Here is a 27,917-nt window from a genome sequence, read left to right on the forward strand (position 1 = left end):
TTCACCTGAGTAAAACAGTACTTAAATTGCAACAGAAAAATAGAACCAGGGAGCAGATGTGTATGACAAAATGCAGTGAGATCTTTCTGCATGATAAATAAATGCATTTTGTGCACGGCGGCTGGACCTGGCTGTCCGTTTGAAAACATGTTAGAGACTGAATAGTCTGCCTATTAAATTTGTGACTGTTTTCCCCTGGCTTCTGTGGTCTTTGTGTGAGAACCTTTAGTCTGAGTTTTCTCTGGCTGATTAGAGCATGTTTTATAAATATTGTCATTACAAGTTTGGCTGTGTCCAGCTCTGAGTTGACACTGCATGAGAAACATTTCCTAGAGGAGAAGCAGCAGATGGTGCTGATTTTTCGAACAGGCTGCTTGCTTCCAATTTAGAAAAGAATAGTTTGGATAAAAGGGACCTTCAAGGATCATCTAGTGCAACTGCCTGACCGCTTCAAGGCTAAACAGAAGTTAAAGCCTGCTGTTGAGGGGGCTTTCTGAGTGACTCTTGAATACTACCAGGCATAGGGCACCAACTACCTCTCTAAGAAGCATGTTCCAATATTTGACCACCTGCACAGTAGAGAAACTTTTCCTCGTGCTCAGTCAGTTCCTCTCCTGGCACAGCTTTGTGCCATTCCTGCGTGTCCTGCCATCTGTTCCCAGGGAGCAGAGACCGGCACCTCCCTCTGGGCTTCCTCTCCTCAGGGAGCCGTAGGGAGGGGTGAAGTCGCTTCTCACCCTCCTTCTCTGGACTGGACAACCCCAGGGTCCTCAGCCTCTCCTCATAGGGTGTGTCTCCCAGCCCTTTTACTAGCCTTGCTGCCCTCCTCTGGATTCTTTCAAGTACTTTAACATCCTTTTTATACTGTGGAGCTGAGAACTACATGCAGCCTGAGCAGAGTGGTAGCTCATCTCAAATTATGGGTGTGATTCTGAGGTAAAAATGGTACATGCTAGTATGTGAATTAGGAGATAGCAACTACAGGAATGTAGCCTTTGATTACCTGAAATGATCTATAATTACAGTTCTGATAGAAACTTCATGAACTTCCAGCCTTCAAAACAGAATTTCTATGCTACTTTTTGATATGAATTTGTAGTAGGATGTCCTGTATGGCTTGAAAGCTTACTGCAGTTAGGAGGCTCTCTTCGCTGAAAAGGTTTATCTAAGGGGAAAAGCAGTTGGCTACTGTATAGTTACAGCAGTAGATGACAGATGGTTTCGTTTGGCTTGTAAAATAACAGGGAGGTCTGGTGGGCCGCAGAAGACTGAATCTTTGCTGCCACCTGCTGGCAATCCAATTTAGTTTTTCAAATAAACCTCTAGTACAAAGGCTGACTGGCTGTATGTTTGTTTAAATTACGTAACAGGATAGCAAAACTGGAAGAGAAGATATGGTTTTAGTAAGAATTCCGTATTGTTTTTCAGGTAGTCTAAATGTGCTGTTAGTCTACATATGAAGAGGTGGAGGACTGATGTCCTGTAGTAGCTGAATATGTACCTCAGAGAGGACAGATACCATTTCTGTTAATATATGTGGTCAGAAAAATGAGGGTTGTATTTTAAACTATATGTACTATGCCAGCTGTCGCACAGCACACACTTATTTTGTGTTTGATTGTGTATTATGCTTTCTTTGTGCATGTGTAGTTAAATGAGAAGGAAAGGTACAAGGCCAGCCACAAGGTCTCCTGCTTTGACTAGGAATAAAGGCTTTTTTTTTCCCCCTGCCTCCTGAAAACTGTCAGAAATAGCAACTAGCAAAGAAAAAAACCAAAAACCATCCCCAAATTTGGAAAAATCGCTTGGAAACCTGCAGTCTACAGCTCTCTTTTCTGTACTGAAGCCTTTCCTATAATCTATACATGTTATTTTTAGCTTAAAGTTTTTATTATTTTTTACAAAAAGATCTTATGATACAGAATGAAATCTTAAAAATTAGCTTTTATTGATTTTTAACCCAAATCCTGTGTTTCAAAGTAAGTAACCCTTATAATAATAAGTCAGTGTGTCGGATATTTTTATGAGTGTAGTTTTGTCTTTTTATAGTAGTTACCTGTATGTTCAACTAAAATAGAAGGAAGTAGCATGTGCTTTTTATTAAAAAAAAAAAAAAAGTGAAGTATGAGTTGAGCCACAGTAAAGCCAGCACATTGTTACTGAGGAGACTATCATGAGGTACTTGTATTTTAGTCCTACTATTCTATTCCTGTTAGAAATAAAGGAGAAACGGTACAATTCTGTATTAGGTCACTTTTGGAATTTTAATAGTAGGATCAAGAATAAGTAACCGTGACCTCTGGCTTCAGGAAGAAAGGAGGAGATGAGAAGGGAAGTTAAAATCAAACATAGATGTAATAGCTGTCCAAAGGAATAGAGTTTGTATTAAAGTCACAAGTATAAAAATGTTCCTTTTTTGACCGTGATGGAGTTTGAGATTTGATTTAGATGGGGGAAAGGTCAACTTGATTAAAAAACACCATGCAATACCTTTTCTTTCTTATTAATATACTGCAGAACCCAAAGCAAGGGGGAGGAAGCATTTGAATGCTTCAAAGTTACTAGAATCTCTTCCTTTTATTTATTGCTGCCTGCTTTATAAAATTACTTGTGTATAAGTAAGTATTTACAAATTTATAATATTCACACTACAGTGACTAGTCATGCCAAATCCAAACACATAGGGGAGAAAAATCTGACACACTCAGCAGCATTTTATTGAAAAAAATGAAATATTTCAACGAACTCCTAAATGTAGTAGTTTGTCTTCAGTATTTTTTGTCTAGGGAGAAGCTATGAAAAATAGTACTGTAAAAGCAGGATTTACATTAAGATGCATGAGTAGATGTTGCAATGTACAGTGTTCATTATTAAATTAAAAAGGCACTTGCTATCCTATTTGCCAAATGACTATTTGAAACAAAACTCACACGTCTTCAGAGGAAGGAAAAGTGGCAATACCAAGAGAGGTTAAACATGTCCACAGAATATATTCATATTTAAAAAGACAATAATAACATTAAGGTATTAGCTCATAAACAGATGCTTCTATGGCATAATTCAAATCTTAAAAGTCAGTGAAACACAAAGTTCAAAGTCCTTAATTTATTTTTTGATTAAAAAAACAAAAACCTCAAAGCCAAACAACCAGAGAAGCTCTTCAGTCTTAATCCTGCTACCACCACCAGTGCCACAGTAATGTGCTGAAGGGCAGGAACACTGGAATTCAATAAACCTGTCCTGCTACCAATTCCTGATTTTAATCTCTTAGCAACTGACTAAACAATAATACAAACCCAAAGCAGATTAACTGTTTGTCTTTCAACTAGACAATCCCTCATTGTGTTTCTGCATTGCAGAGTGGTTTGAGTGCATATTCAGCCACAGGCTGAGTGCCACATTCAAAAGTGTTTGGAAACAGACAAGAAAAACGTAAGGAAATAGAAAATGGGTAGACAGAAGTGATACAGTCCATGTTTCTGGTTAACTCCACTGTTGGACTAGGAAGAAGGTAGTTGGCGTATCAGAAGAGGGACACGCACAGTTCATTTGCAGAAACATTGAATGCCTCCACCAAAACAAAAATGCTTTCATCTCCCCACAGTTTAACAGAATTCTTATACGCAGTCACATGTGCCCATGAACTCAAACTATTTTCATTTGTCTTGTCATGAATGTAACTGGCTTTATGTTTTCCTTATGGTGTCTTCTATATTCACAGCTTCAGTGTATTTTTCATGTTATCCACCGCCTCCAGTACCATTTAGAGTTCATCCTAGTGACAGGAAAATAAATAATTGTTATTTTAATAGTACAAATAAGTCTTCCAGATTTTTTACACCACTTGCAATGTTTTTTCTTCGATTTTAAGTACTAACTTATCTCAGTTGGATAAGTGTTTCTTAAAAAGAATTGTTAATACTTTTTCACTACTGCGTATTATCTTCTTTCTGAGGTAGGATGTCAATCTCAATCTTGAACTAATCAGCCTCTGACTTTGTGTGTCTGCTTGGTAAATCTAGTCTAAGGATTACACATACAGTGCATCTCAATAGTCTTTGATGTATTTTCATACCAAAGGGGTGTTTTCATGTTTCATGGACATCTATAAATTCATCTAAGTCCTGACAACTGATGTATCAGAATACTGCTGTTGCAATATCTGTAGACATGGAAAACTGAATAGTAACCAAAACAAGCCAAAGTAAAATGTACCTGGTGCTGTCTGAAGAGATGGCATTTGATACTTCACAGAAAATGAGCAAAGGCTAATATTGTTTTAAAGCGCTTTAAAATGTCTCTTGTAAAAGTCCCCAGAATAAGTTTTCTTACCTTATTTCTAGATTTTTTTCTTTTTCCTTTATTTTCAATTGCTTCTACTTTTTCATTCAAAATGTCAGCAATACCTTTTGCATCTCTGCTGTCTATATATTCCCCAAGAACACTTTTCTTAAAAAAAAAAAAACAAAGTGTTGTAAAATATTACTCATACTTTATACTGAATAGAATATGCACTTACTTTCATTTAAAATTCCAGAAGAATGCAGGGAGGCAGGCAATGACTTTTGCAGCTTGATTTGAAATTGATAGATATTTTGCCTGTTTCAACAATGCTAATTCTCTTTGCAGTAAGAACCACTTCTAGCTGCTAGATTTTTACAACTATAAAAGTGTTGTCTTGGTCATTAAACTTAAAGAAATACAAAATGGTTACAATTTTCTCACATTCATTCAGCTAGGTATTTGACGTTGACAGCCATTAAAAAGTTTGTGACTTCATGCTCTATATTCAATAAATCTGTCAGTGTGGGTTCACTGCTTGGAAGACCTGAAAAACCCCTACTCTTACCACAGAAAAATCCCTCAAAATTTGATGGGATTGTGTGAGGAAGAATTTCTAATACTTTAATACTAATTTAAGAGATTGAGTTAAAAAAAACATAGTTAAGAGTTGGTTTAACTATTAGGATGCGTTGAATACTATTCTAGACTAATACATTTAAAAAGATGACTGCAACATTCTTGAAATTTAATAGCAGTCGATTGCTTTTACAAGAATAAAGGCAGTTTCCTAGAAGTGTCTGAACACTTGAATTTTTTTTAAATCTAATACTATTAATCCATTAATAGGAGCTGGTGGTCTCAGTAATTTTTAACTGAAGTTGTTTATGAAGGTTTGAAGTAGAATGCAACTAAGTATTTTATACTAATTTTCTATCTTGAAATATTATCTAAGTCAAAATTATAATGAAATACTGATTACTTTGAAAGAGTATTCCTCCTTAACCAAAATTAATTCATCCACATTTCATTTTAAGAGAGACTTTGCCTGCTTTGGTAGTTGGTGGTTAAAAAAAAAAACCTTTTATCATTTGAGACTCCTGCAAAATTAAACCCTGGTTCTGGTTACGTCTACATTTTCATTGCTATTCAATTAATTTACAACTTACTCTTTTACAGTAACAGTTTGTTATTGTATCATTTTCCCAGTGTTTTAAGTATTACTGAAATCAATTATAATTGTATCTCTTGAATATCTAAATAATGTACTTTGATATGTTATAGAAAGAGTCTCTTAAGTTTAATGCGAAATTAAATGTCTCCTACCAGTAGCTGTACAGCACTGTACACAAAGGAAACACTTTACCTTCATTCCTTGGTAGGGGTAAAACTTAACAGTAGGGTAGGCTCTGATATCAGCACTTTGACAGGTCTGACCATATGCTTGACAGTCTACTTTTCCAGCTTTTACTTTTCCTTTAACAGCCTAAAAGGAAATATGTTAAGTAGAACCAAACATCAAGTTTCCAGGGCTGACTGTAAGCAAATAATTTGAAAGTTTTTAATGCAGCTAAAAAAGCAAAAAACATTGCTCAAATCTTTTAAAGAGTAGTCGCTTGCTTTGTTCTCAGTGTTAACCCTTGTAGCAGAAGCTACCCCACATTGAGCAGAGCACTCCTACTTGAATTCAGAGCAAAGCATGTCACAGTTAAAAGGTCATCCTATCACAGGCTGATGTCTGCCTCAAAGGATGGCCTTTGTGTGCGCGCTTGTCTACACAAGGTGCAATACCCCCTGGCAAGTGGGACCTAAAAGCATGGACTTCTAATGAGAACGTCCCCCTTCTCTCAGTCTGAAAATATGATCAGTGAGATTTTGAAGACTTTGTAAAACTACACTAGACTTCTAGACATGTTTCTTATTTTCTATAAAATGGCAAGAAACATTTTCTTACTATTACCATAAACATAAAATGCTCTAATAAATTGCTCCCTGTATCAGAAGAACAATAGCTGCGTACCTTAAAAATACTGAAGATGAATTAATGATTATGCCTCAAACTTAAAAAACCACAGTGAAATGTGTAACAAACCTAGAAAGCAACAGTTATAATATTTCAGTTTTTAAATACCTGAGTCTTTTTTCCTGTAGATAGAACAAGGTATATGATTTTTAGATGGTTGCTAAGAAATAATGTGCTGTGGAGTATTGTAACCATTACTCGTAGAAGAAACCAATCTGTTAATACAGTTAAAAAACCTACCCTTGCAAGGATCTCAAATTCAGGAGCAAAATTTTGGCAAGGTCCGCACCAAGGAGCATAAAAATCAATGACCCAGTGATCTTTCCCATTCAGAACCTTTTCTGTGAAACTCTGAGGAGTCAGGTCTACAGACACTTGTGGTAAATACCTGAGGAAAGGGAGAGTAACAGTCATAATCAATTCAACACTTAAAACATATTCAATTTCCACTTACAGACAATAGAACTTTCTGAAATTAAGTGTACTAGTGATCTAGAAATCCTTACTTTATTCTTTCTACTATTAAGGAGTCACTTTTTAGATGTGGTAGATAAGATGATACAATCTTCATGAAATTGGTGGACAGTAATGGTATTTCTCCACACTTTTAAAAGCTTAATTTAAAAAATGTGGAAACATTAACATCTTAAATGAAGCAATACGTATACATCAGTGTTTCGAATTCTTGATTTATATACAATTTGGATATTAATTTCTCCTAGCAAGAAAACTATACGCACAGCTTGTGAACAAACGTTTCATGCTGTAACTTACCCTAATGCCCAGCCTCTCAGTGAATACGAATCTCTGTGCCATCCATTGTAGCTACTATAAAAAGATTAAAAAGAAAAAATATCCAGTCACACAGCAGTTTGAATTGTCTATGGAGTACAGATGATGAAATAATGAACCTAAAAGCATGTGCTTCAGAATGTATTTCTGCCTTGCTTTCAAATCTGAGAAAGTCTCATTAATACATTTCAAAGATACAGAATTAAGGACCAGAAGAACTAGAATGAAGAAAGGAAAAGGAAGAAAATTGTGTGTCAGAAAAGTAAGAAATTTGGTCTGAAGCACGTGAACTTTGGTAGCTGGAAGTATTTTGAATGAAGGATCTGTGGTAGTAACTCCAGATAAAATTGCAGACACTAAGAAACATAAAAATCAAATAGAAATATCTTAATGTGTTTTCTAATTGATGCCCCTTCATTACAATATTACTATTACTAATTAGGTACATTTTCCTCAATTTGAGGGTAGAAAAGTTAGGCAAACTAGTAACTTTGATGAAGGTTTATTACTTGGACTTGAGGCATTGCTTAAGTTTGAAATGCCAAGAAAAAAAAAATAGGAAATCGTGATTCATATCTACTAATTTGCAACTTCATAACAGAGTATTTTTCAATATAGAGTTACTAGTGAAGATCTGACCTGATAGTGTTAGGTGAGTTTTATTTTAAGAGACAAATATCCATATTTTTGCCGGAAAAAAAAGTAACTAACTTACTATTAGGAATTTAATAACAGTCAGGTACACCAACTTAGTTGTTTTCAACAGAGAAAAGAAATATGCTTTTAAGAGAAGATTTTTCTAGCAGAATCAAATAAAAGCAGTCCCGTGATGAAAGCTACTGAAGGCCTGCTATTAAGCACTACAGTGAAAAGGCAATCCATTTTATTATCTGCCAGCATTTAATCAGCTTTCCAATTTGTAAGAGAATGAAGTAACACATCTACCATTTCAGACCTTTATGTATCTTTAAATACACATATGCCTTCTGAAATCCCTGGATCTTCAAACAGTACTGTGAAATGAAGGGGACAGGCTGTTTGGTTTTGGCCAGATTTCATTTCCCACAGTATTTTTTTTTCTCATTATTGAATAATGTTTCCACACTAATCATACAATGAATGGGATAGCTAGATAAACGAAGACAATTTTTGCAATGGTGCTAAGACTGTTGCCAGTGAGGATGATCAGATGGCTATATCACACTGTTCTTTGAAGTTGCAATCAATTAGGCCTAATAGTATTTTTATATTATGTGATTTACATCATCTACTTTAACAGGCTACCGAACTTAGAAAACTGGCACTCAATAAGCATCAAGAAATAAAAATCAAGGTTCCTGAGAGAGTTTCATTTCAACTTACGGAAACAGAAGATCAAATTACAATGGTATGTTTGAAGCAGTGAAGTCAATAATGTCTAGGACAACAAAATGTCATAGGAGCCTATTTTAATAACTTTGGTGAACCCTTCCCATACAACAGAATATGCAAATTCATTTTGTAACACATCCTCTATCATTTTCCAAAGTGAAGTAAACTACTTACTAATATTGATGAGCTGTCTTTGATTTTTGAGGAAAGAGTCTTATTTCAGGATATCCCTGGACGCTTTCTCGGTGACAGAAAGAATAGTATTTTTGACAGTCCACGCTGCCTACATTGATTAATCCATTTAACATCTAAAAATAAGAAAAAACAGCAGTCAAACCTGCTAGTCAATAATACTACAATTTCAGTAGTACTTCAGAATTTGTGCCTTAATCACTTGAATACGTAGCTGGGGAGAAAACAAACCAACAAATCAAGAGCCAGCTATCCAGGTGCATTCCCAGCATCCACATAACATTTTAGTATGAACTGTACAGACATGGTTCATGAGGCACCTGTCTTACCTTAAAGGTACATACAAGCGTGGTTATCTAGTTTGACTACCATCTTACCATGTTCTGTATCACAGGCTCAGTAACTATAACAGATCCTGGTACAGTGTAGATGAGCTATCAATTTCACAGTTTGTGTCTGTCTTGAACGTGCTGGATTTGTTGCAAAGGCCTAAACCACCTGGCATGGGCAAGGAAGCTGATGATTACTGAACATATACTATAGAACTAGTAATGCTTCACAGACATTTGACCAGAACATAGGTAGAATCCTGGACAGAATTCCTAGTCCAAGTGAGTTTTAAATGTCTGAAAGTTATGGACTAGTTTCATGTTTTGCCCAAAGTTTCTAGTTCAAATTCCTGAAGCATGCCCAGGACAACCCAGATGGTTGTCAGTGACTGTGGTATTTACAAATACTACTTTTGCAAATAGGACAACACTGTAATGACCTTGCAAAACAGAAACATCCTCTCTCAGCACCAACAATTGGGTACTGAAGTATATGGAATTCAGTTAACAGTCATCCTTACAGCATATGGAGTTTAACATTTATTTACCTTCAATGAAGAAAACATGATCTCCAGAAAAACCATCTTTTAAGAAATAATTAGGTAAGATTGAATTCATTTAATCTAAAATTCAAACCAGAGATTTCACAAAGGTCTAAGTGCCATCTTAAAAATGATTAATGATCATGAAGACTAACTGTGGATAAAGCGGCAAATTATTTCAACTTGCTCTTATTCTATTTATGGGTAAAGCTTTAATTTTTTATGTTTTATTTTAAACAAATGCAGAGTTGCTATCTCTGCAAAGTATTAAGCATTAAGTAACTTTACTTGAAAGTTTCTCACAACTTCAAAAACTCACTTGTATCAACAGGAAAGACTGGGCTACAATATTAATGTACTGAAAAACAAAAGGAAAACTTCATCTGGAACAATATACAACTGTTAGGTAGGAATTCCCTGTTTTGTTCACCATATTAATCACCAGACTTTCTCAGTGACAAGTTTAAGACAGCAGTTGTTCAGTCTCAATAACTGCATAACAGGACACAAAAACAGAAAAACATTTGAATGTCTCTTACCCTGGCCATTTTTTTCCATTCTGGCATTAAAGCTTGACAAGGTCCACACCACGGAGCATAGAAATCAACCATCCAGACTTCCTCTCGTTTTCTTCTCTCAACTAATTCAACAAAAGTCTCTGGTGTTAGGGAGATCACTGATGGATTCCTAAGATCCTAAATCAAAGACAGTTTATGGACACGTACCTTGCAATAATATCCTGTAAACCTGTACCTACTGTCATCACATACAGACTGTACAAAAGTCTGAGCCTTTTTTTACTGAAATCTGCTTGGTGTTGGGGTAGGGAAGACTCCATATCACTGAAAGGCATGCAAGCATCAGATGTCACATGCCTGATTTGATAGGAAAAATGAACAAAAACAAACCCCAAAAGACTGCAAAAGGGAGGCAAAAGGTATGAAACTCAGCTCACCTGGCAAGAACAGGGATTATGAGACTCAGCCATGCATTTTAGACTGGGATGCAGAGGAATGCATACGGTGCATTAGGTGCCTTTGAGTATCAAAGGAAAGAGCACTGCATAAGCACTCTTGCACCTGCTTTTTTATAAGCTGCCTGAAAAGAATGCAAAGTCTCTTTGATTTGAAGAGGGAAAAACAGCCCATGGCTCTAGCAGTGAGAGAACCTGCATGCTGGAGGAAAGATGGTACAAGAACTCTGGCAGCAACAATGCTGAGTATCAATGATTTGCAGTTCTGTGAGTTAAGAAAGTTTGAGGAACAGACACTAAGTATAGAGAGCAGCAAGTTAATTGACAAAAAATATGAACTTCCTCCTAATGTCAAGTTGTGTGAGATTTTCACCTTAATAGTATAGCACTTCATATTTTTAATTAATTTATCTGCTCTGTGCTGTAGAAATCACTACTATTATTCTGTAGATTGGAAAGGATCTCAAGACATTTGCTAATGACATCAAAGAAATAGGTTGACAGAGTAGGGAAATAAATCTGCTAAGTGTCAAGTCCCAGCCTGATAGTTGCTGCATCACTTCACGCCCAACGTGTTTTTTTCCACTCCTTGTCTTACTAGTCTAATTAAAATAAATCTTAGAATCTTCCAACTAAAGATGTATCGACATATATTGCAAATACAGCACAACTGCAACAAGGATTGTAACTTACATACCTCTATAAACTCCAAGATCTGCTCGGCAGAGTGATGTCCTTCATATTCATGAACATCGGACTGATTGAACAAAACTGTTGTTGGATAAGCTCGAATATTATGCTAACAAAACAGACAATGAGAAATTGCAAGGAATTAGTAGACTTCCCATACTTTCCTTTACTGCCCATTTCCCATACTGCCATTGGTATTGGTGGCTCACAGCTGCTACTTTATCCTTTCTGTGCAGTACAACTGCTTAAATATACATGCAGGTGGGAGTTTGAAACCATAACAAACCAGTCCAGAAAAAAAAAAAAAGCCAATTTGTATTTTAGATAGTATAGTTTGTCCTGAAGTGTATTCTGCAATACAGGAATTAACCCACAGGCCTTCTAAGCCTTTAGTTTTTAACACTATTCTCAGGCCTCAGGTGGAAACACTTGTACCATATGAAGAACCATATCGTCTACTATTGAACTCTGATGCTCCCATAATTTGAAATCAGTGTATAAGCACATCTAAAACACAACTTCAAAGTTGTTCCTTTTTTTAACCTAGTTTTCATGTGTTTTAAGACATTCACATTTTTAATATTGATACAATATTCCAACATAAGCTCTTATAAACAATAAAATGTGCAGATGCAGTTTGGCAGATTTCCTGCTGAATGTGCATTTTCTGGAAATCAAGAAAAGTAATATTAATAATTTTTACCCCACTAAATTAATTGAAGCAAAAGCTAAGCAAATTTAAAAATGGAAAATTGGGCAAGATTTTAATAATCTATTTTTTATTCAAAAATGTAGTATTGGAATGAGTGCAAGCTAATAAGTAATAAACTTTGTTACTTCAAAACTGATCCTGCACTTAAACCCCACAAAATAAAAATCAGTCATTTAGGGTGAACTAAAGTAAATGTCTTTGCAGACACCTTCAAAAAATGCTGCATCAATATAAACCTTATGGTTTTTTACATGTTCTACTATTTCCCTCTTCACACATGAAGAACAAAACGAGCGCACGTATGCATTTACAGAAAGAAAAACCTTTCTGGGTCTGCTTTATTTTTTTATTAAAGAAAAAAGAGGAATTACTAAATTCTAACAGTTTCCTGAGTCTTCCAATAACACTACCAAATCAGACCAAAATTTGACCTGTATTTTTGCATTTAGGTATTATCTGTAGTGACTGTATAGTTTGTTGCTTTGAAAAAAATATCTTGATACAAATGCCCTGTTTGGGTTACTGCCCTTTAAAAGAAAAAAAAAAGTATTAAAAACAAGCATGATCTGCTCCCACCAATATATATAAACTATATATAAACCATTTGATATGATTTTTTTTTCCCGTTTTAAATTTCTACAGCTTACCATGTTGCAAAGCCCTTCATGGACAGTACAGTCTAGCGTTCCAAATTTAAGCTGACCATAAAGATGTTTTGATGCTTTTCTCAGCTCTGGTAACAAAGCTCGACAAGGAGGACACCACTAGAAAACAAAATGCAAATAAACACAATTGCTTTGCCCTGCAGTTGGCTCTCAGGAGAATGTAAGCTGTTTGAAATGAATAATATGCTGCTTTGACAACAGACTCCACTAAATAAAAAGCCCACACAATCTAGGAACTAGTGCTGCCAAGGAATGAGAAATTACAGTACTGTCTCATGATGTCGAAGGATGCTTTCAAAATACTAATAGCATTTTGTTACATATTTACATAACAGATTTTAGAAAAGGGGAAATGTAGATATTAAATATTTACTGGTGCAAAGAAATCCACAAGCCATGGTTCCTTCTCTTTGCCAGGAAAATTCTGAGGTCCCAGTGTGATAACATGAGAGTTGACACTTTCTTTGGCAAATGCAACGATGTCATATAAGATCTTCTTTCCTTCAAAAAACAATGTAGAAAGGAAACTTTATTTTTCCCTATGAAAGATGTCTTTAAAATATTATGTTGTTATAAATACTGGAAAAGATCTAGAAATGCTGTATGTATACAACCCTTGTCTTCTTTGTAGGGGTGGAAATTGCAGGCATGTAAGGTTTTTCTCTGACAACACTCATTAGATGCATGGGATCATCTTCCACCCTTAGATATGACTGATTTATCTAGGTGGTCAAACAATTATCCCCTCTCTTCTTTAATATTACATTTTGGCTGAGATTTCTTGCAAGCTGTTCCTAGGAACTGAGACTGAAAAATCAGAGCCTCATCATGCGTAACTGCCTTTTGCTGCATTCTGGATGAAGCTACACTGATTGTTGAAACAAAACTGTAGCAACCTGTGTTGTTCTCGCTCCTACCATCATTTTTCAATCCTTTCAGAGGTACGCAGTAACATAGTTCCAACCTTTCATGGAACCAAACTACTACTCTGCAAATGAATCTAAGTGGCAACATCTCAGTATAGACTTTCTTGGATGGGAATCAATTAAACAAGGAATTCATTTCAGTGCAGTGACAAGCAAAATCAAATCCAAGTTTATCATGTGGACAGCATTGTATATCTGGCACGTAAAGCCTCTGTGACGGGTGTGCCTTGCAGCATTCTTTGGCTGTCCTACCCAAAGCATAAGCTGTCTTGATCAGCTTCAGAGATTTCTTTCATATGTACGGGTGTAGATGTAAGGATGACTGAAATAGACAAGACAGTAAATGCAAAGTATCTCTCTTAGCATATGGTGATCCCTTACTGGGGGGGGGGACCCAAAAAAACCCTAAAGGAAATGATAGGTCTGTGCAAGGCTACAATAAGGTCACAAAAAAAAGAGCAAATACTAGGACTACAAAACTGTTTCTTTGGTAAACAAATGCAGTGTGCCAAAGATGGTGTCATCTTAAAGTGATTATGTAAAGATTTAAGTTTGCCAAAGTTTCCCTTACCATGATGAATTTCATAATCTTCAATTCCTTTTCCTTTGAAGACTGCTAGACATGGCTGATAGACATATAGCTTCTTGCAGATGGTTGGTGAGGAAAGACAGTCAAACTTGCCAACCTATTTAACAGACAGCACCATTAAGGCATACAAATTTAAATACACCAAGATATTCTGAAGGGCAGTAAAAATTAGGATAAATTCACAACATAAAGTCTAAGTATGGACAAGTAGTAGCCTTTTTTTTTTTTTAAACAAATATCAGAGGTCTTAAGACAAACATATCTTTGATGTTAGAGGAAAACTACTACCATAACTATATTAGGCTGTTCAGCTACTTTTAAATTTAAAGGTCAAAACAAGGAATAAAACCTAATATTTTTTTCCCCTCTCCAAGTAAAACAGCAAGGAACTAGAAAGACACCTGAAATAAATGACTTCAGAATTCTTCTAGTCAACGCCACATTTTTTGAAATCCATATCTTGTATAGTAACACAATCCATATATGTTTAGTACAAAGTTTGAATTTGGTTTCTTTTCATTATATTTTCAAAATAATTAGTTCTTTTTTAAATAATTAAAATAGTTTCATATATATCAATTTGACACTAAAGTGTTAAGTTTTGATTGTTAACTGAAGGGCATCTGCAGCAACAACAGTTGCTACAAGAGAGGTGACTTAAAATAGAGTCTTTCCTAACTACTTTTAAATTATTTAGACATTATTTAGTATGGAAAACTTCACTGCTTGCTTTATTTTAAAAGCATTACTACACATCTATCACAGTATAGCATATCTCTTTGGTATCAGAGGTGGCAATAATAACTAATAATGATAACAACATGCTGACTTGTGCTCTGAACGCAAAGAGAGGTTAATACTAGCTAAGCGAGCATTCTTACCTGAATATGTTCATCTTTTAGTAAAAATTTAAGTTTCTTAAATTCCTGTACACTTGATTTGTCATTTTCCCCAAACTGGAAGAAAATTAGCCATCTGTGATGAGCTAGACGGTCCTTTAAATGCGGGGGGGAAAAAACATCATTATTTCCTACTTATACCAATTTATAAATTCCTTTTATGTTTTAGAATGACAAATGCCCAATTATTCACTTGTTCTTTAAGTGACGTCCCCCTCCTCAGTAAATTCTTTCGTGTAGTCCTTTCACTAAACTTCCTTCAGTGCATTGTAAGTGAAAAGTGGAAGAAGTCTGAAACTAAGCTGGCTATGTGCTATTGTCTACACTTTGTTTCCATCACATTTCCTATTGGAGGTCAAGCTGCCACTATTACAAGTGTCAAAAGAGCCTTCCTTTCCTTCCCCTCCCACTCCTGCAAAACATGACAAAGTTGATTTGGTAGTTGATTTAAAAAATAGTAACTAGGAAGTTACTGTTGCAGAGTGAGTTCCAAAGGCAATGTCCGTGGTTTTCTATTTTCCTACTAAATATCTATCTACAAATAAAAATATGCACACCCTTCTGCCCCCACTTTTATTGCGCTAAACTACACAAGTAGTAACTAGTTATAACCAATTTTGGCTAGAGGGGAAAAAATATCATCTTCAGAAACAGTAATACTAGGTTGTCATACCAACAGCATTTGAAAAATTTAAAACTGATAGTTGATAAAAGATTTTCATAGACATTGTGACTTTTTTTTTTTTAATTTACCTCTAATGATGCTGCAGAAATAATTTCAAAGTCAGGCAGATGCTTCATTACTTCCTGATATATTTCTCTGGCATCCAAGGAGTTAAGAAACTAGAAAGGAAAGTTAACTCTGTTTAAGAAACTATGAATATCATCCTGATTATTGATGATTTGTACTCAAAGCATCAGGGAAATTATTCTGATTTGTTCTTTTCTATCAACTGAAGGGTACAGTTTATGTTATTTGATCAACTTTTTTCACATATATAATTTGACAACAGCACTCAGACTACTGCTTTTCAGCTTGTTTTCTCACAACATTAAACTCAAGATACTGTATTTTGGGTGCTGAAAGTCCTCAAATTCAAATTTCAAACCAAATTTTATGATCAAATTTACAAGATTTCAAGTCTATTTTTACAGCCTTCCCTTATTGCATTGTACAGATTTTTATGTTTCAGTAATTTGTAAAATTTAGGAATTAGTATCAGTCAGTAACTCCAGAGGTGGTAAGGTACAAGGTTGTTGCCCAGAGAAGTTGTGGATGGTCCGTGCCTGGAAGTGTTCAAGGTCAGGTTGGATGGGACTTTGGGCAACATGATCTAGTGTTCATGGCAGGGGTGTTGGAACAAGATGGTCTTTAAGGTCCCTTCCAACCCAAACCACTCTGTGATTCTATGATAAGGTTGAAAATGGGTAGGTTGCAAATCTAATTTCCTCCTTTTAAGACTAAAGGTAACAGTAGTGACAATAGAGGAACAAACCATACATTAAACTGAGAAACGTCTCCTATCACTTAAGGAAGTTAAAATTACCATACAAATGTAGGAGGAGGTTGCAGTATTAGAATAGAGCCAAACAGCATAAGCCATACGGACAGACAATGTAGGAGTATTCATCACATGTGTCAGTATTCTGTTTGGAGAAGCATTTCTCAAAGTTGTGATACTTGGGGCATATTCTTTCTGGAGTAAAAACTGGGGGCATATGGGAAATCTCCCAAGCTTGCCCAGGATAGCTGGATAGCAGCTTCAGGACTAGGCTCTTGGGTCTGTCACAAAGACCCCTGGATTCCTACTCAGTGAGGCTCCTGAAGAGATGGTTCAGCACAGTTACAGGCTGCTGCTACTGCACTGTGTTCTTGTTCACTCTCCCAGCATACCAGCAAGCTGGGGACTACCACCAGGGATAACTGCCTTAGAAACCAAGAGAGATACATATCAGGATACACAAGCTTAGAAGACAAAAAAAACCAAAACATTTTTTCAGTTGTATATAATCAATCTGATAATTATTTATACATTCCTTTGTCATCACCTTATCTTATCTAAATACAGAACTGTTTAGAAACAACTCGTACCAAAACACCTCCTTTCTCTTTGTTATTTATGGTGGCTCCAGGTGGAAAGTATGCTGTAGTACTAGATGAGATATCTAAATTATCACAAAGCTCACCCTGAGTGCCACAGTCCATCCAGCCTACATTAACAAGGCCTTCCTGTAATAAAAGAAAAAAAAAAAAAACAAAACACAACAAGACAACACAAAAACGAAGAATGGTATTTTTCAATGTTAGGTTCAGAAATGCTTTTAAAAATCCCAATACAACCAATTATGTACAACATTTAGAAGATGGAAGGAGACAACTATCATTCATCACTTAATATTAATTCATTCACATTATATATATATATATATTTAAAAATAATGTAATTTCAACAGCTACTTAGTCAAAATTTCTCACTATTCTGAAAATTAATGGGTGAAGTCATAGTTCCACTAAACTCAGTAAGAATTTAGCACTTCATGCTTTCAACTCTGTTATTTTGTTTTAAATATAACAGGTGAAAAGTAAAACACTGCTTACCAACATGCCAGCAAGCTTAAGACGTGTTTGGTAACTCAAGCAATCTGCAAAATAGAAGTGATTTACTTACAAACATAAGACTTCAAATTATTAATCCACTAAACATACTTTTGTTTAGAATTACCCCTTTCCTCCCTGCAAAGGTAACCACTTCAACAGACATGCTACAGTTAGTCATGCAACATTTCAGTGACTCTAAATTGTAACACCTAATAATCAGCACAGTTGTATACTCTAAGTTAAAATATAGTGTGAACATTCTCTTGCTTCGTGAACAAACAATTCTCATTTTAAGTTATATTAAATTTTTATTTGCTGTACTAAGACTCACCGTAAAAATTTCTTGTATGACTCAATGTTTAAAAAAACCACACCACATATATACATACTGTCCTATAAGGAGATTTCAATTAATTCCCTGTGATTAAAATAACAACTCAGTGTAACAAATACTATATGCTCTAATTATCCATCCAGACTTAGTTTGAATAGTTAGCTTCTGATGCAGACTTTTTTTCCTGAAAAAAGATACATCGACCTCACTGTAACTAGACCGAAGTTGAAAACCTAATTACAAAAGGATTACAACTTGAAATCAAGCTATTTACAAACGTAAACCTAACACTAACTCTAATTGTTCAATTCCCAGAACAAAAGTCTCTTCATAAGACTGAGAAATCTTTATTTGTTAAAGGTGTAGCAAATTTACTTAGCTCTACCAGCTAACCAAGGCAATTTTCTCCTACTGTATCCAATACTGATCCCAAGAAAGTCCATGACAAAACAAATACTGAAAATAATACAAATCTACACTGTCGTGACATTGGTAAGAGATGATTACTATGTCCAATTCTAACTTATAATTTGTTTTATATATGTTAGATAGTATCTTTCTGTGTAGGCAGTGATCAATGTTGAGAAAGCTTTCAAACTAAATCATACTTCTGTCCTTTCACAAACATGCTGAAGACATAGCAAATGAGTCTGGTAACTGGTTTCAAACCAATGGCTTATTAAAAACAAAAAGTCCAGCAACTTCAACAGTGTTTATTATTGTAAGCAATGTGAGCATTGCACGCAGACTGCTATCAGATGTGATGTCAAATCACAAAACAAATTTTTAATGGTAACATTAAGAAAATATTCAGCTAATTTTGGGGTATTGGTGGTTTAAAGGGAGATACATCCTTTCTTCTGGATGCCCCAACCCTGGAGGAGTTCAAGACCAGGCTGGATGAATGAGGCCCTGCGCAACTTGGTCTAGTGGGTGGCATCCCTGCCCATAGCAAGGGGGATGGAACTGGGTCATCTTTAACGTCCTTTGCAACCCAAGCCATTCTACGATACGATACGATTCTACTCTGGTACCATGACAAGCTGCTATGTGCCTATACGCAGTATCTGTCATTTGAGCTTGTGCTGGAAACTGAAGTCAGAGATACTTCTTTTCTACCTGTTCCCTTCCCTTAGGGGTTGTATTTGAGTGCTGTTTTAATGACTCACATGACATTAGAGAAGCACAATACCATAATCTTTCTATTAACGTCCCTTTTGTCAAACTGCCTGTAGAATGGAGCTTAAGTGACCCACAGACCACATACTGTGGCTTCTGAGACTTTGAACAAATTACTCTTTATTATAAGGGAAAGGGATTATGCCATTGTCTACAAAAATAAATTTTAGTTTTCCCCCTGCTCGTTTTATTTGACTAGTATTTGACACACTTACCCCCACGTTCAGCACAGAAGGTGATCAACCAACCAAGGCCAGAAGCAAATGAAGTTTCAATGGCATTAACAAAGTTTCCTAAAAATAAATCAATTTGCGTAAGTTTGTGACTGGTTTTGGTATACTTCAATGTGACTGAAACAAAGTTTTATGTTAACAAACTACAATAAATACTATTTTTAATCTCAAATGTAACGCTTAGCAACAGTGGACAGATTTGGTTTTATACATAGCTTCTGACATCTTTTATAAAAACATATAAAAGCAATTTCAAGAACAGCACCCCAAGTAAAAATACATGAACATTACCTGCCCATAACTCCGTGACTGTGCTTGTAACATACTGCATAGCAAAGTTCTTTAAGCTTTCTTTTGACCTGTCTCCATAGTATTTCACAGGTTGCTATAGAAGACAAAGAATAAAGTTCATAGAATTTAATATACACACACACACCAGTGTTTTTCATAACAGTACTTATGCAACTGCTAGACCCCCTTCTCTCCCTGAGGCCGTAGCTCTGTTTTTTCCCTCCTATATTGGAATGCCTGAAATTTAACCTTTATTTAAATTTTGTAATGTGATTTCTTCCCAAGTCAAGCAACGAAAGATAATTAAGTCTTAAAAATACCAGCTCCCAGTGATTATATCGTTATTTAAATAAAAATTAAAATTACTTGCATCAGTCCATTTGCATGTACGTACAATCTCTGCACCTAACCTCACAAATTTTATCATTGTCAAAATGCGCCTAACTATTCACGTCTTTGTATGCCACTCCCGGAACTACAACTCAACAGGCAGTTACGCAGCATGACATACATAACTCCTCCTAGCATGGAGGAAGTCTTGTGGAAGCAATTTCCAAATTTCTTTAGGTAAACGGTCATATTCGTTGAACTCAAACCAGAGACTGTTCTTTGTATTTTAAAAGTCCATTGCAATAGTATCAGCGAAATTGTTCAAGTACTTAGACTCACTGCTTTACTAATGCACCACTGCTGACAGTATCTTCTCAAATCAGAAGTTTACTGCTGCACAGTAAAATGCATTTTAGGAAGAAAATCAGAAGTTTATGGATGAACAGCAAAATGATTAATAAATAAATAAACAGGAAAAAAGGACTGTATAAGCCAGTTACTGAATTTAGCTGTATAAATTAATTTAAGCAAGGTAAATGTAGAGAAAAAGTAATTTCTTATAAAGAAGTTAAAACAAATGGAAAGCTTTATATAGAGATACACAATTGAACAAGTATTAAAGAAATACATTTCCAGATTTTAGTAATTCTAAAAAATGCTTAAAGTTTTATCACTTACCATTCCAGTTTTGAAAACATACAGACTTGGATAACTGTTAATCCCTTTAATTCGACAAAGCATTCTATTATCTCCACAGTTGACAGCTCCAATGCGTATTACTCCATCCATCTCTTTAGCAAACTCCCTCCACTAGGAAAAAAAGGGAGGGGAAAAGGGATATTCTCCTATGAAGAAATACTGAAAAATCAGCATATGTTTTCCTCCTGGAACTTTGAGTGATTGTCTTTGGTTTTGACTTCAGTGTAAAAATCTGCTTTGTTAAAATTTAAGTTGAGGAACTGAATTTTAAGAGTCACTTGTTTGCTATACATACCGTAGGTGCTAACTCATGGCAGTGGGAACACCGAGGAGAATAAAAATTCACAAACCACAACTCTCCAGAGTTAACAGCAGCATCTAGATCAAGAGAAGAAAATCACATGTAAGTAATGCACACCTACAATGTAGATATATCTCCAATGTACATTTTTACTATACTGTTTTCCTTGAAAGCCAAATTAAGTATTTCCTTATGTTAGACACAAGTTAGTAACAGTAACTGAGATTGGATAAAGATTGCACTTAATTCATTCACATGTACTTGCTGCTGTAGGCAAACGAACAAAAATCATACTTCAGCACCCTGACTTTCAACATGTGTTCTATTAAGAATAATTAACCTTTACAGATTAACCTGAGATGTTTGATAGTGTAAGTTTGGTTACCTTAACAACAAAACACAAGTGCTAAAACAATGTTACACGACAGTACTTTCCATTTCCTGATAATCACTTCTTTTCAGGATTCCACCAGGCAATGTTTTTAGGTAGAATCCCTGTCTAACAGGTAAAAACACAACTTAACCAATATAGTTACTAGAAAAATCATGGGAAACAATGCAATACTCTCACAAACAAAAGAAGACAACGGCAACAAAATATACACATACATGTTATCAGCTTGAATTACATATCTTTCAGCCTCTGTGTTTTTGGCCATAGTTTTTACAGTGAGTTTTGGAGGTTATATTTGCCTATATTAAAATATTCCTTAATTTTCTTGCTTGTGAGGATATACAGGGAAAATGATATTCTGAAAAAAATGAATAGAAATAAAACAGAAAAGAAATTCTATCAAGTGCATTTTTAGACAAGACACCACGAAGGCGTGATGAAAGATAAGGAGAAACTAAATAAGTCAAATAAGTTCCTCTTACAGATCTCACAAACCAAACCAAACTGTTTATTGATAGAACTATTTGCTAACTAGCATTTGCCAGGAAGCGTTAGGGGTTTTTTGGTTCTCTCTTATGAAGATGATTTCCTGACAATTTTTTTTTTAAAGATATGTAATAGAAGTTTATAGATACACAGCTAAGAATGTAAACATTTTTACCTTGGATTGTCAAACTAAGCTATTTATTTAAAGCTTACCGAATTCTCCTCGATCCAATGTTATAATTTCAGGATCATCATCATAAATACCTATCAAAAAACAAACAATTCCTTTTAATGTCACCATTTTCAAAAAGAAGAAACAAACCATAATTTTATTCACAAGACAGGAAACAGAAAGCAGTACACTTAAGTTGAAACAGCAGGCTGGCAGAGAGAGGTTTTTACAACTAAACCGTATTTATTTAGTAACATGTAACCTTAGTCTAATCTCGTATGAACTGCCATGTCTTCATGCTACAAAAGCCACCAGCAGAACAGAAGAGTTCTTTTGGTATTTTAGTAGACCAATTACTGAGCGAGCAAGAAAATTGAACTACCACTTCCTATCAACAACAGGCTTCTAGGAGACAGCTATGGTGTTACAGCAAGCATATTAGAAATAGTGTCAACTAGTTGTCAGATTATAATTCAAGAAACTCCAGCTCTCAGTGAGAGCACTATATATAATGTATGGAAGCTTTAATGTCTTCTCTGAGCCTCTGGTTATCTAAACTATTTAGAACAAAAAGGTGTTTAAGCCACAAGCTTTTTCACTAACAGAGTGTGTGCATACAGTGGAATAAAGTGCACAGAATAAAGTTAAGAACAGCAGCTTTCCTAAAAAGCTACACAGTTCTACCTAGGACGTCACTACAGCTGGTATACTACTTCAAGTACTCAAGAAAGCCAGTAACAAGATACCCAGAGTACTATATATTATATTATGCTACTATGGCTACAGTTCTTTTACAGTACCTAACATGTTAAGGTCCCATTTCACCTGAGGTATACAAGCATTAAATACAAATAAATGGCAAGAAATTACTTTTCACAGTTGACAAGACAGTTTTTATGTTACTACCCATTCATATATAATTTAATACATTACACTCACCCATGCACTTGAAAAAATATTTATACATATTACATCTGTACTTATACATATATAGTATATAAATGTATATCCATGTATATATAAACAAACCACTCCAAATGACTGGTTAATAGACTTCCAAGGATACTGTTTCTCAATCAAGCAGTGCTGCCTAGAGTAATTTCCATTTTTTTCCTGTGATAGTTGCCTCCAGTTTAATCAATTCCAATCTGCAGAGACATTTTTTTTTTTTAGAGATGGGGAACATATTACATCAACCTACACAAGTGGAAAAAAACACCAAAAAAAACTACTGGCTTTGACTGTTTTGCCAGGGTGGAGGTTCATTTCAGCTTTCTTCTTCACATCAATCAAGCCATGTTCCTCAACTGCCTGTTTTAACTTACTTCTGCCAAAGCAGCTCTGAGAATAGTTCATCCCCACCTTTTCCTACAGCTATAAAAGATTTGTTGAGATAAACACTAAATAACTTGTCTTAAGATCATTTTATTTATGATTCGTTTTCTTAATTTTCTTCTACTTCTTCACTGATCTCTAACTGTAGAAGTGCATGTAAAATGGGCTTGACAGTGCAGAAATCTCTCAAAATCCACTTGAGAATGCAATTCCTGTACCGAAGAGTTAAAAAGAATACCAATGAAACAGTAACACTGGAATTAAAAAAAAAAAAAAAAAGCACTTGACACAGAGTAAAAAGACGGGCAGCAGGAACAAAAGGCTAGGTAGATAGAGCATCATGTTGTTATTTTGTGGGTAGCCATTAACATGATAAATAAAAAATTGGCTCAGAGTGAAATTGACAGCTACAGAACAACCGACCAAGCAGAAATCTCGACAGGATATATCAGAAGTTTATGAAAAGATTGATATAAATCTGAATATAGCATTTGCTTGTGACTGCTTTAAACAAGTCACAAACACATATCATCACTTACCAAAATCATAGCGATAAAAGTGCCAGCTTTCATAACGACCTCCTTGCTGCTGGTCTTCAAGGCCTTTCTCTCCATATTTATCATACTTCTTCCGTAGATCTTCATCTTTAAGTACTTCATAGGCTCTATTTATTTTCAAAAAATTTTCATGTGCGTTTGGATCGTTCTATTTAAGGAAAAACTATAATTAGTAAATAATTAATAAACCACATTATTTTCTCAGCATTATGTGTACAATCTTTGAAAATTTTTTTGTATCCCTAAAGATGCCAGCTGCACTGGAATCTGACACTAGTCGTCTCCAAACAAACTACAGTAAAGTTTTCCTTTCCTAAAGCCCAATGCATCTCCTTCTCATTTCTTCATCCTCACTAAGGTACCAACTGAAATACAAAGCAAACTGGTAGGAAGCCATAACATTCTTCAGTGATACCTCTTTCAACTCTCCTAACTTTTGTTTGATCTCCTCTCCTTCCAGATTAAGTTTCCTGTGCAACTTTTATTACCTTGAGAAGATAATACATAAAGCGTGTGTAGGAGAAGCGGGAGCATACATGCAAATTCAGCAGGATGCTTCTTCTGACAAGTAAAACACTGTCAATGCATCTCCCAACTGAAAATATTTTGTACTTCTGAGCTCAGTAGATTAACTGAGTTATTCTGGTATATGGACTTGCAGAAATGCATTCCCTGTTTTCTCCTATTACTTTGGGTCCTGGTATATTATGCACCTTGTTTTGCAAATGCAGAGGAATGAAAAAAAAAACAACCACCAAAAAACCTTAAGAATGAAGACTTGATATTTCCATGTATTTCATGGCTTATAGGTTCCTTTACTTATTTGAAAAACATTATTGGTTCTAGGTATTCTAGGTTCTTTGGAATTAGAATGGTGAAAAATATACTTTTAATTCCAGTTTGGGTCCTGAGCTGGTGCAGTGTAACAGCGGTGAACAAGATCTGTAGTGCTCTCTCCCACCTTTTTGACATCTGCTTACACATTGCTTTAAGAAAGTGCCTTTTGAATGATACTTCACATAATTACATAGATGTACATGAAATGAATTGCTATTATGGAATTTGTGTAACGGCTTCATCTTTTATGATCATCTTTAACGTTGCAAGTAATATGCTCAAAAATTGTTTGTAGTATTTCAGTAATATCTGCATACCTGAAAGCTACAGAATCTGACCTGAAATATTATTTTGAACGTATCAACCCAGTGAAACCATAGCTTGCTGTTAATAGGTACAAATTGGCATTTCTGACTTGGTTGGGATTTGGCTTTCTCTTTGAGCTTTGTCACATTCAAATCCATTGTAAAAACATAGTTTGTACTCTGTGCAGGCAGGCCGTGAGCCTACATGGCACATCAATGTCCTGTGTATCTCTGTGCAGGTGTAGTTGCACATAAAGTGCCAAACCATCATATTTCCTATGAACTTCTGACTAATTAAGGAAATCTTGAAAAAAATTATGGCAATTAAGTTTTTAAAAATAATTTCTTTGTGCTTTGGAAAATACGGTATCACACACTGAGCCATTCACAGTCATCTTTCTCTGTTCACCCTACAGCTCCTTTTCACCCTCCTTCATTAGGCCTTGGCAGTCCTAGAATTTCTGCTTTGTTCTGTTTGACACCTCGAGACTGATGTCTCAAGATAGGCTGGTGTTATTTGCTCTTTGATTGAGACTTCACAGCAGGGAAACAGTAAGGTCCCCTAAGCTAAATAGAAAAAGATAAACTCATCAGTTTACCAACAAGGTAATATGGTACAGATGTATGTTTTCTTGTATTTACAAAAATGCAAACAAAAAGTAAATGATACTGCCTTTTTTCCTTCAGCAATCTGACATGACCCAAATGTCAACACAACCATGTATATTACCAGTCTACCCCTTCTCGTAAGTCTTCTCTACAGAAAATCTGAGCTAAATCATGTTGCCAGCTGTGTACCTTACTTCACAAGAACAGAGAAACATTTTAGATAAAGTAAAAATAAAAACGCTTTCTGTTTAAACATTAAGATCCCTTACCTCAACAACATTGACCTGTTAAAGATGTAACTTACCTGATTTTTATCAGGGTGTAACTTTAATGCCAGTTTTTTGAATGCTTGTCTTATTTCTCTACTGCTTGCTTCTTTGGATACTCCAAGTAAACTATAGTAGTCCTGATCAGTGCACACAAGAACTATTGCACATACTAAAACTAACAGTAAAAATCTCAAATATCTGGTATGATCTCCGTTGGACAATATGAACTCCATCGTGAAACTTCTGGAAAGTTTACAGGTTCTGATTCGAGCAGGCTTTGAGAAGAGTCTTTGGTAAATCCACTGATGTTTGGAGATATGCTGTACTTATGACAGACCTCTTCAAAATCCTAGTTGTCCTACCTCACATCACAAGTCTTGCAAGAATTACAATCTATAAAAAGAGGGGAAAAAAAAGTATATATTTCAAGGTATTCAATAAATATACACGAGTAAAGAGCTGCATCGCCAGGTTTTGTGGTCTGCACATGAAGTTTTTTGATGGCTAGCTACCTGCTTCCCGAAGGCCGCACAACTAACAGACCAGCTCTTTATTAAGTGCCTTATTGACTCAGGCAACGAAGCAAAGCTTTAACCAAGCGGCTGGCCCAAACGCTTTCTCGGTTCGCCCCGCTCTTCCATCGAACTTACTCGCAGCGCCCCGGGGGGACACTTCTCCCAAGGACCGCGCCGTTCGCAGCCGGGGTTCGGGGCCGGAGGGCGCTGGAAGCCTCTCGCTGACCGGCCGGGCGCGGGGGCCGCCGCAGGGCCGTGGCCGTGAGGCAACGGAGCAGAGAGGCCGGAGAGGCCGGGGGGCGCCGGGGGCGCCCGGGGTGGGGTTGCCGCCCGCTCCGCTCCGCTCCGGACCCCTGCCGTGCCCTGCCCGCAGCGCGGCTCTCACCGTTCGGCGGCGGCGAGCCGGGCGCGGAGCAGCATGGGTCGGCAGCGCCTTCTCCCCGGCGCCGGCGGAAGGGCGGCCCGCGCCGGGATCCGGCTCGGGGCCGGACCGGGTGGGGCGGCTCCGGGATGACGTGGCGGCCGCGCCCGCCCCGGGCGGGTCTCGGCTCCTCCCGGCCGCTCCCCGCGGCCTCGGCCCGCCCCTAGCGGGTTGGGATGCTGCTGCAGCCCGCGGGGCCGTCTGAGGGGTAGCCGCGGGTGGGCGGCAGCATCGCCGCGCTCATCAGCGGGACGGAAAAAAGCTCGAGATAAGGGCAGGGAGATCGCTCACGGGCAAAGCACTGGCTTGAGGAAAATTAATTTATTGGCCGTTAATAACGGTAGAGCAGTGAGAGCTGAAAACAAACTGGAAACACTCTTCTCCCGTCCGCCCTCTTCTGCCTCTTCTTCCCAAGCGGAACGGGGAATGGCGGCCAGCCCTTAGCGCTTCAGCTCCGACACTTGGTCGTGGTCGCCGTCCTGCGTGGGGTCCCTCCCGCGGGAGGACAGCTCCGCAGGGCTCTGTGACACGGGATCCGTCCGTCAGGAACGGACTGCTCGGCACGGGTCCCCCAGGGCGGCAGCTCCCTTCAGTGCACATCCACCTGCTCCACCAGGGGCTTCTCCACACACCACAGGGGAACTTGAGCTCCAGCGCCTGGAGCATCTCCTGCCCTCCTCCTTCACTGACCTTGGCGTCTGCAGGGCTTCTTCTCTCACGTTTTCACTCCCCTCTCACACAGCTGTGCCACAGCATTTCTTGCAAGTTCCTAGATACATCACCACAGAGGTGCCACCAGCATCGCTCACTGGCTCGGCTCTGGCCAGCGGCAAGTCTTTGTTGGAGACAGAACCAGCTCTTATCTAATGTGGGGCAGCTCCTGGGCTCTCCTCACAGAAGCTGCCTCTGCTGCTTCCCCACTACCAAAATCTTGCCACGCAAACCCAAAACGCATCCAAAGGTGGCCATTACATGTGAGGGCCTGGCCGCATCCTCAGGGAGCCTCCAGCCAGCTGAGGGAGGCTGGTAGTTGAAGAGATGCAAGTGGCAGGAGGAGGAGTGCTGAA

At 37.0% G+C, this 27,917-nt stretch overlaps 1 protein-coding gene across 2 annotated transcripts; it reads right to left on the reverse strand.

Moving 5' to 3' along the window:
- Positions 1-2,696: 2,696 nt before the first annotated feature.
- Positions 2,697-26,930, reverse strand: DNAJC10 (DnaJ heat shock protein family (Hsp40) member C10). 2 transcript variants are annotated; one of them, XM_050711678.1, is made up of 23 exons: positions 26,815-26,930; positions 25,950-26,307; positions 23,877-24,042; positions 22,044-22,094; positions 20,945-21,027; positions 20,629-20,760; positions 19,621-19,714; positions 19,312-19,389; positions 17,584-17,627; positions 17,077-17,214; positions 15,738-15,827; positions 14,967-15,080; positions 14,068-14,182; positions 12,944-13,071; positions 12,553-12,669; positions 11,201-11,302; positions 10,070-10,225; positions 8,642-8,775; positions 7,079-7,132; positions 6,545-6,692; positions 5,648-5,767; positions 4,333-4,449; positions 2,697-3,775 (listed from the first exon to the last, which is right to left on the reverse strand). In XM_050711678.1, the coding sequence occupies exons 2-23, from the start codon at positions 26,145-26,147 to the stop codon at positions 3,764-3,766; spliced, it is 2,391 nt and encodes a 796-aa protein (XP_050567635.1). In that variant the 5' UTR covers positions 26,148-26,307; positions 26,815-26,930; the 3' UTR covers positions 2,697-3,763. The 2 variants fall into 2 exon arrangements, with proteins under 2 accessions (XP_050567635.1, XP_035428538.1); XM_035572645.2 differs by having other exon boundaries at positions 26,565-26,905.
- Between the last annotated feature and the right edge of the window lie 987 nt (positions 26,931-27,917).

This window comes from Cygnus atratus, chromosome 6 (assembly GCF_013377495.2).
Source record: "Cygnus atratus isolate AKBS03 ecotype Queensland, Australia chromosome 6, CAtr_DNAZoo_HiC_assembly, whole genome shotgun sequence".
NCBI classification, from domain to species: Eukaryota; Metazoa; Chordata; class Aves; order Anseriformes; family Anatidae; genus Cygnus; species Cygnus atratus.

What these genes read in the sequence shown, in the direction of transcription:
- DNAJC10 (XM_050711678.1), bottom strand. Translation starts at nt 26,147, where the DNA reads ATGGAGTTCATATTGTCCAACGGAGATCATACCAGATATTTGAGATTT. An exon ending in ATTGGATCGAGGAGAATTCG is followed by an intron (nt 21,028 to 22,043) that starts GTAAGCTTTAAA and finishes CTCTTGATCTAG; the next exon opens with ATGCTGCTGTTAACTCTGGA. An exon ending in AAGACAGCTCATCAATATTA is followed by an intron (nt 7,133 to 8,641) that starts GTAAGTAGTTTA and finishes ATCTTTTTATAG; the next exon opens with TAGCTACAATGGATGGCACA.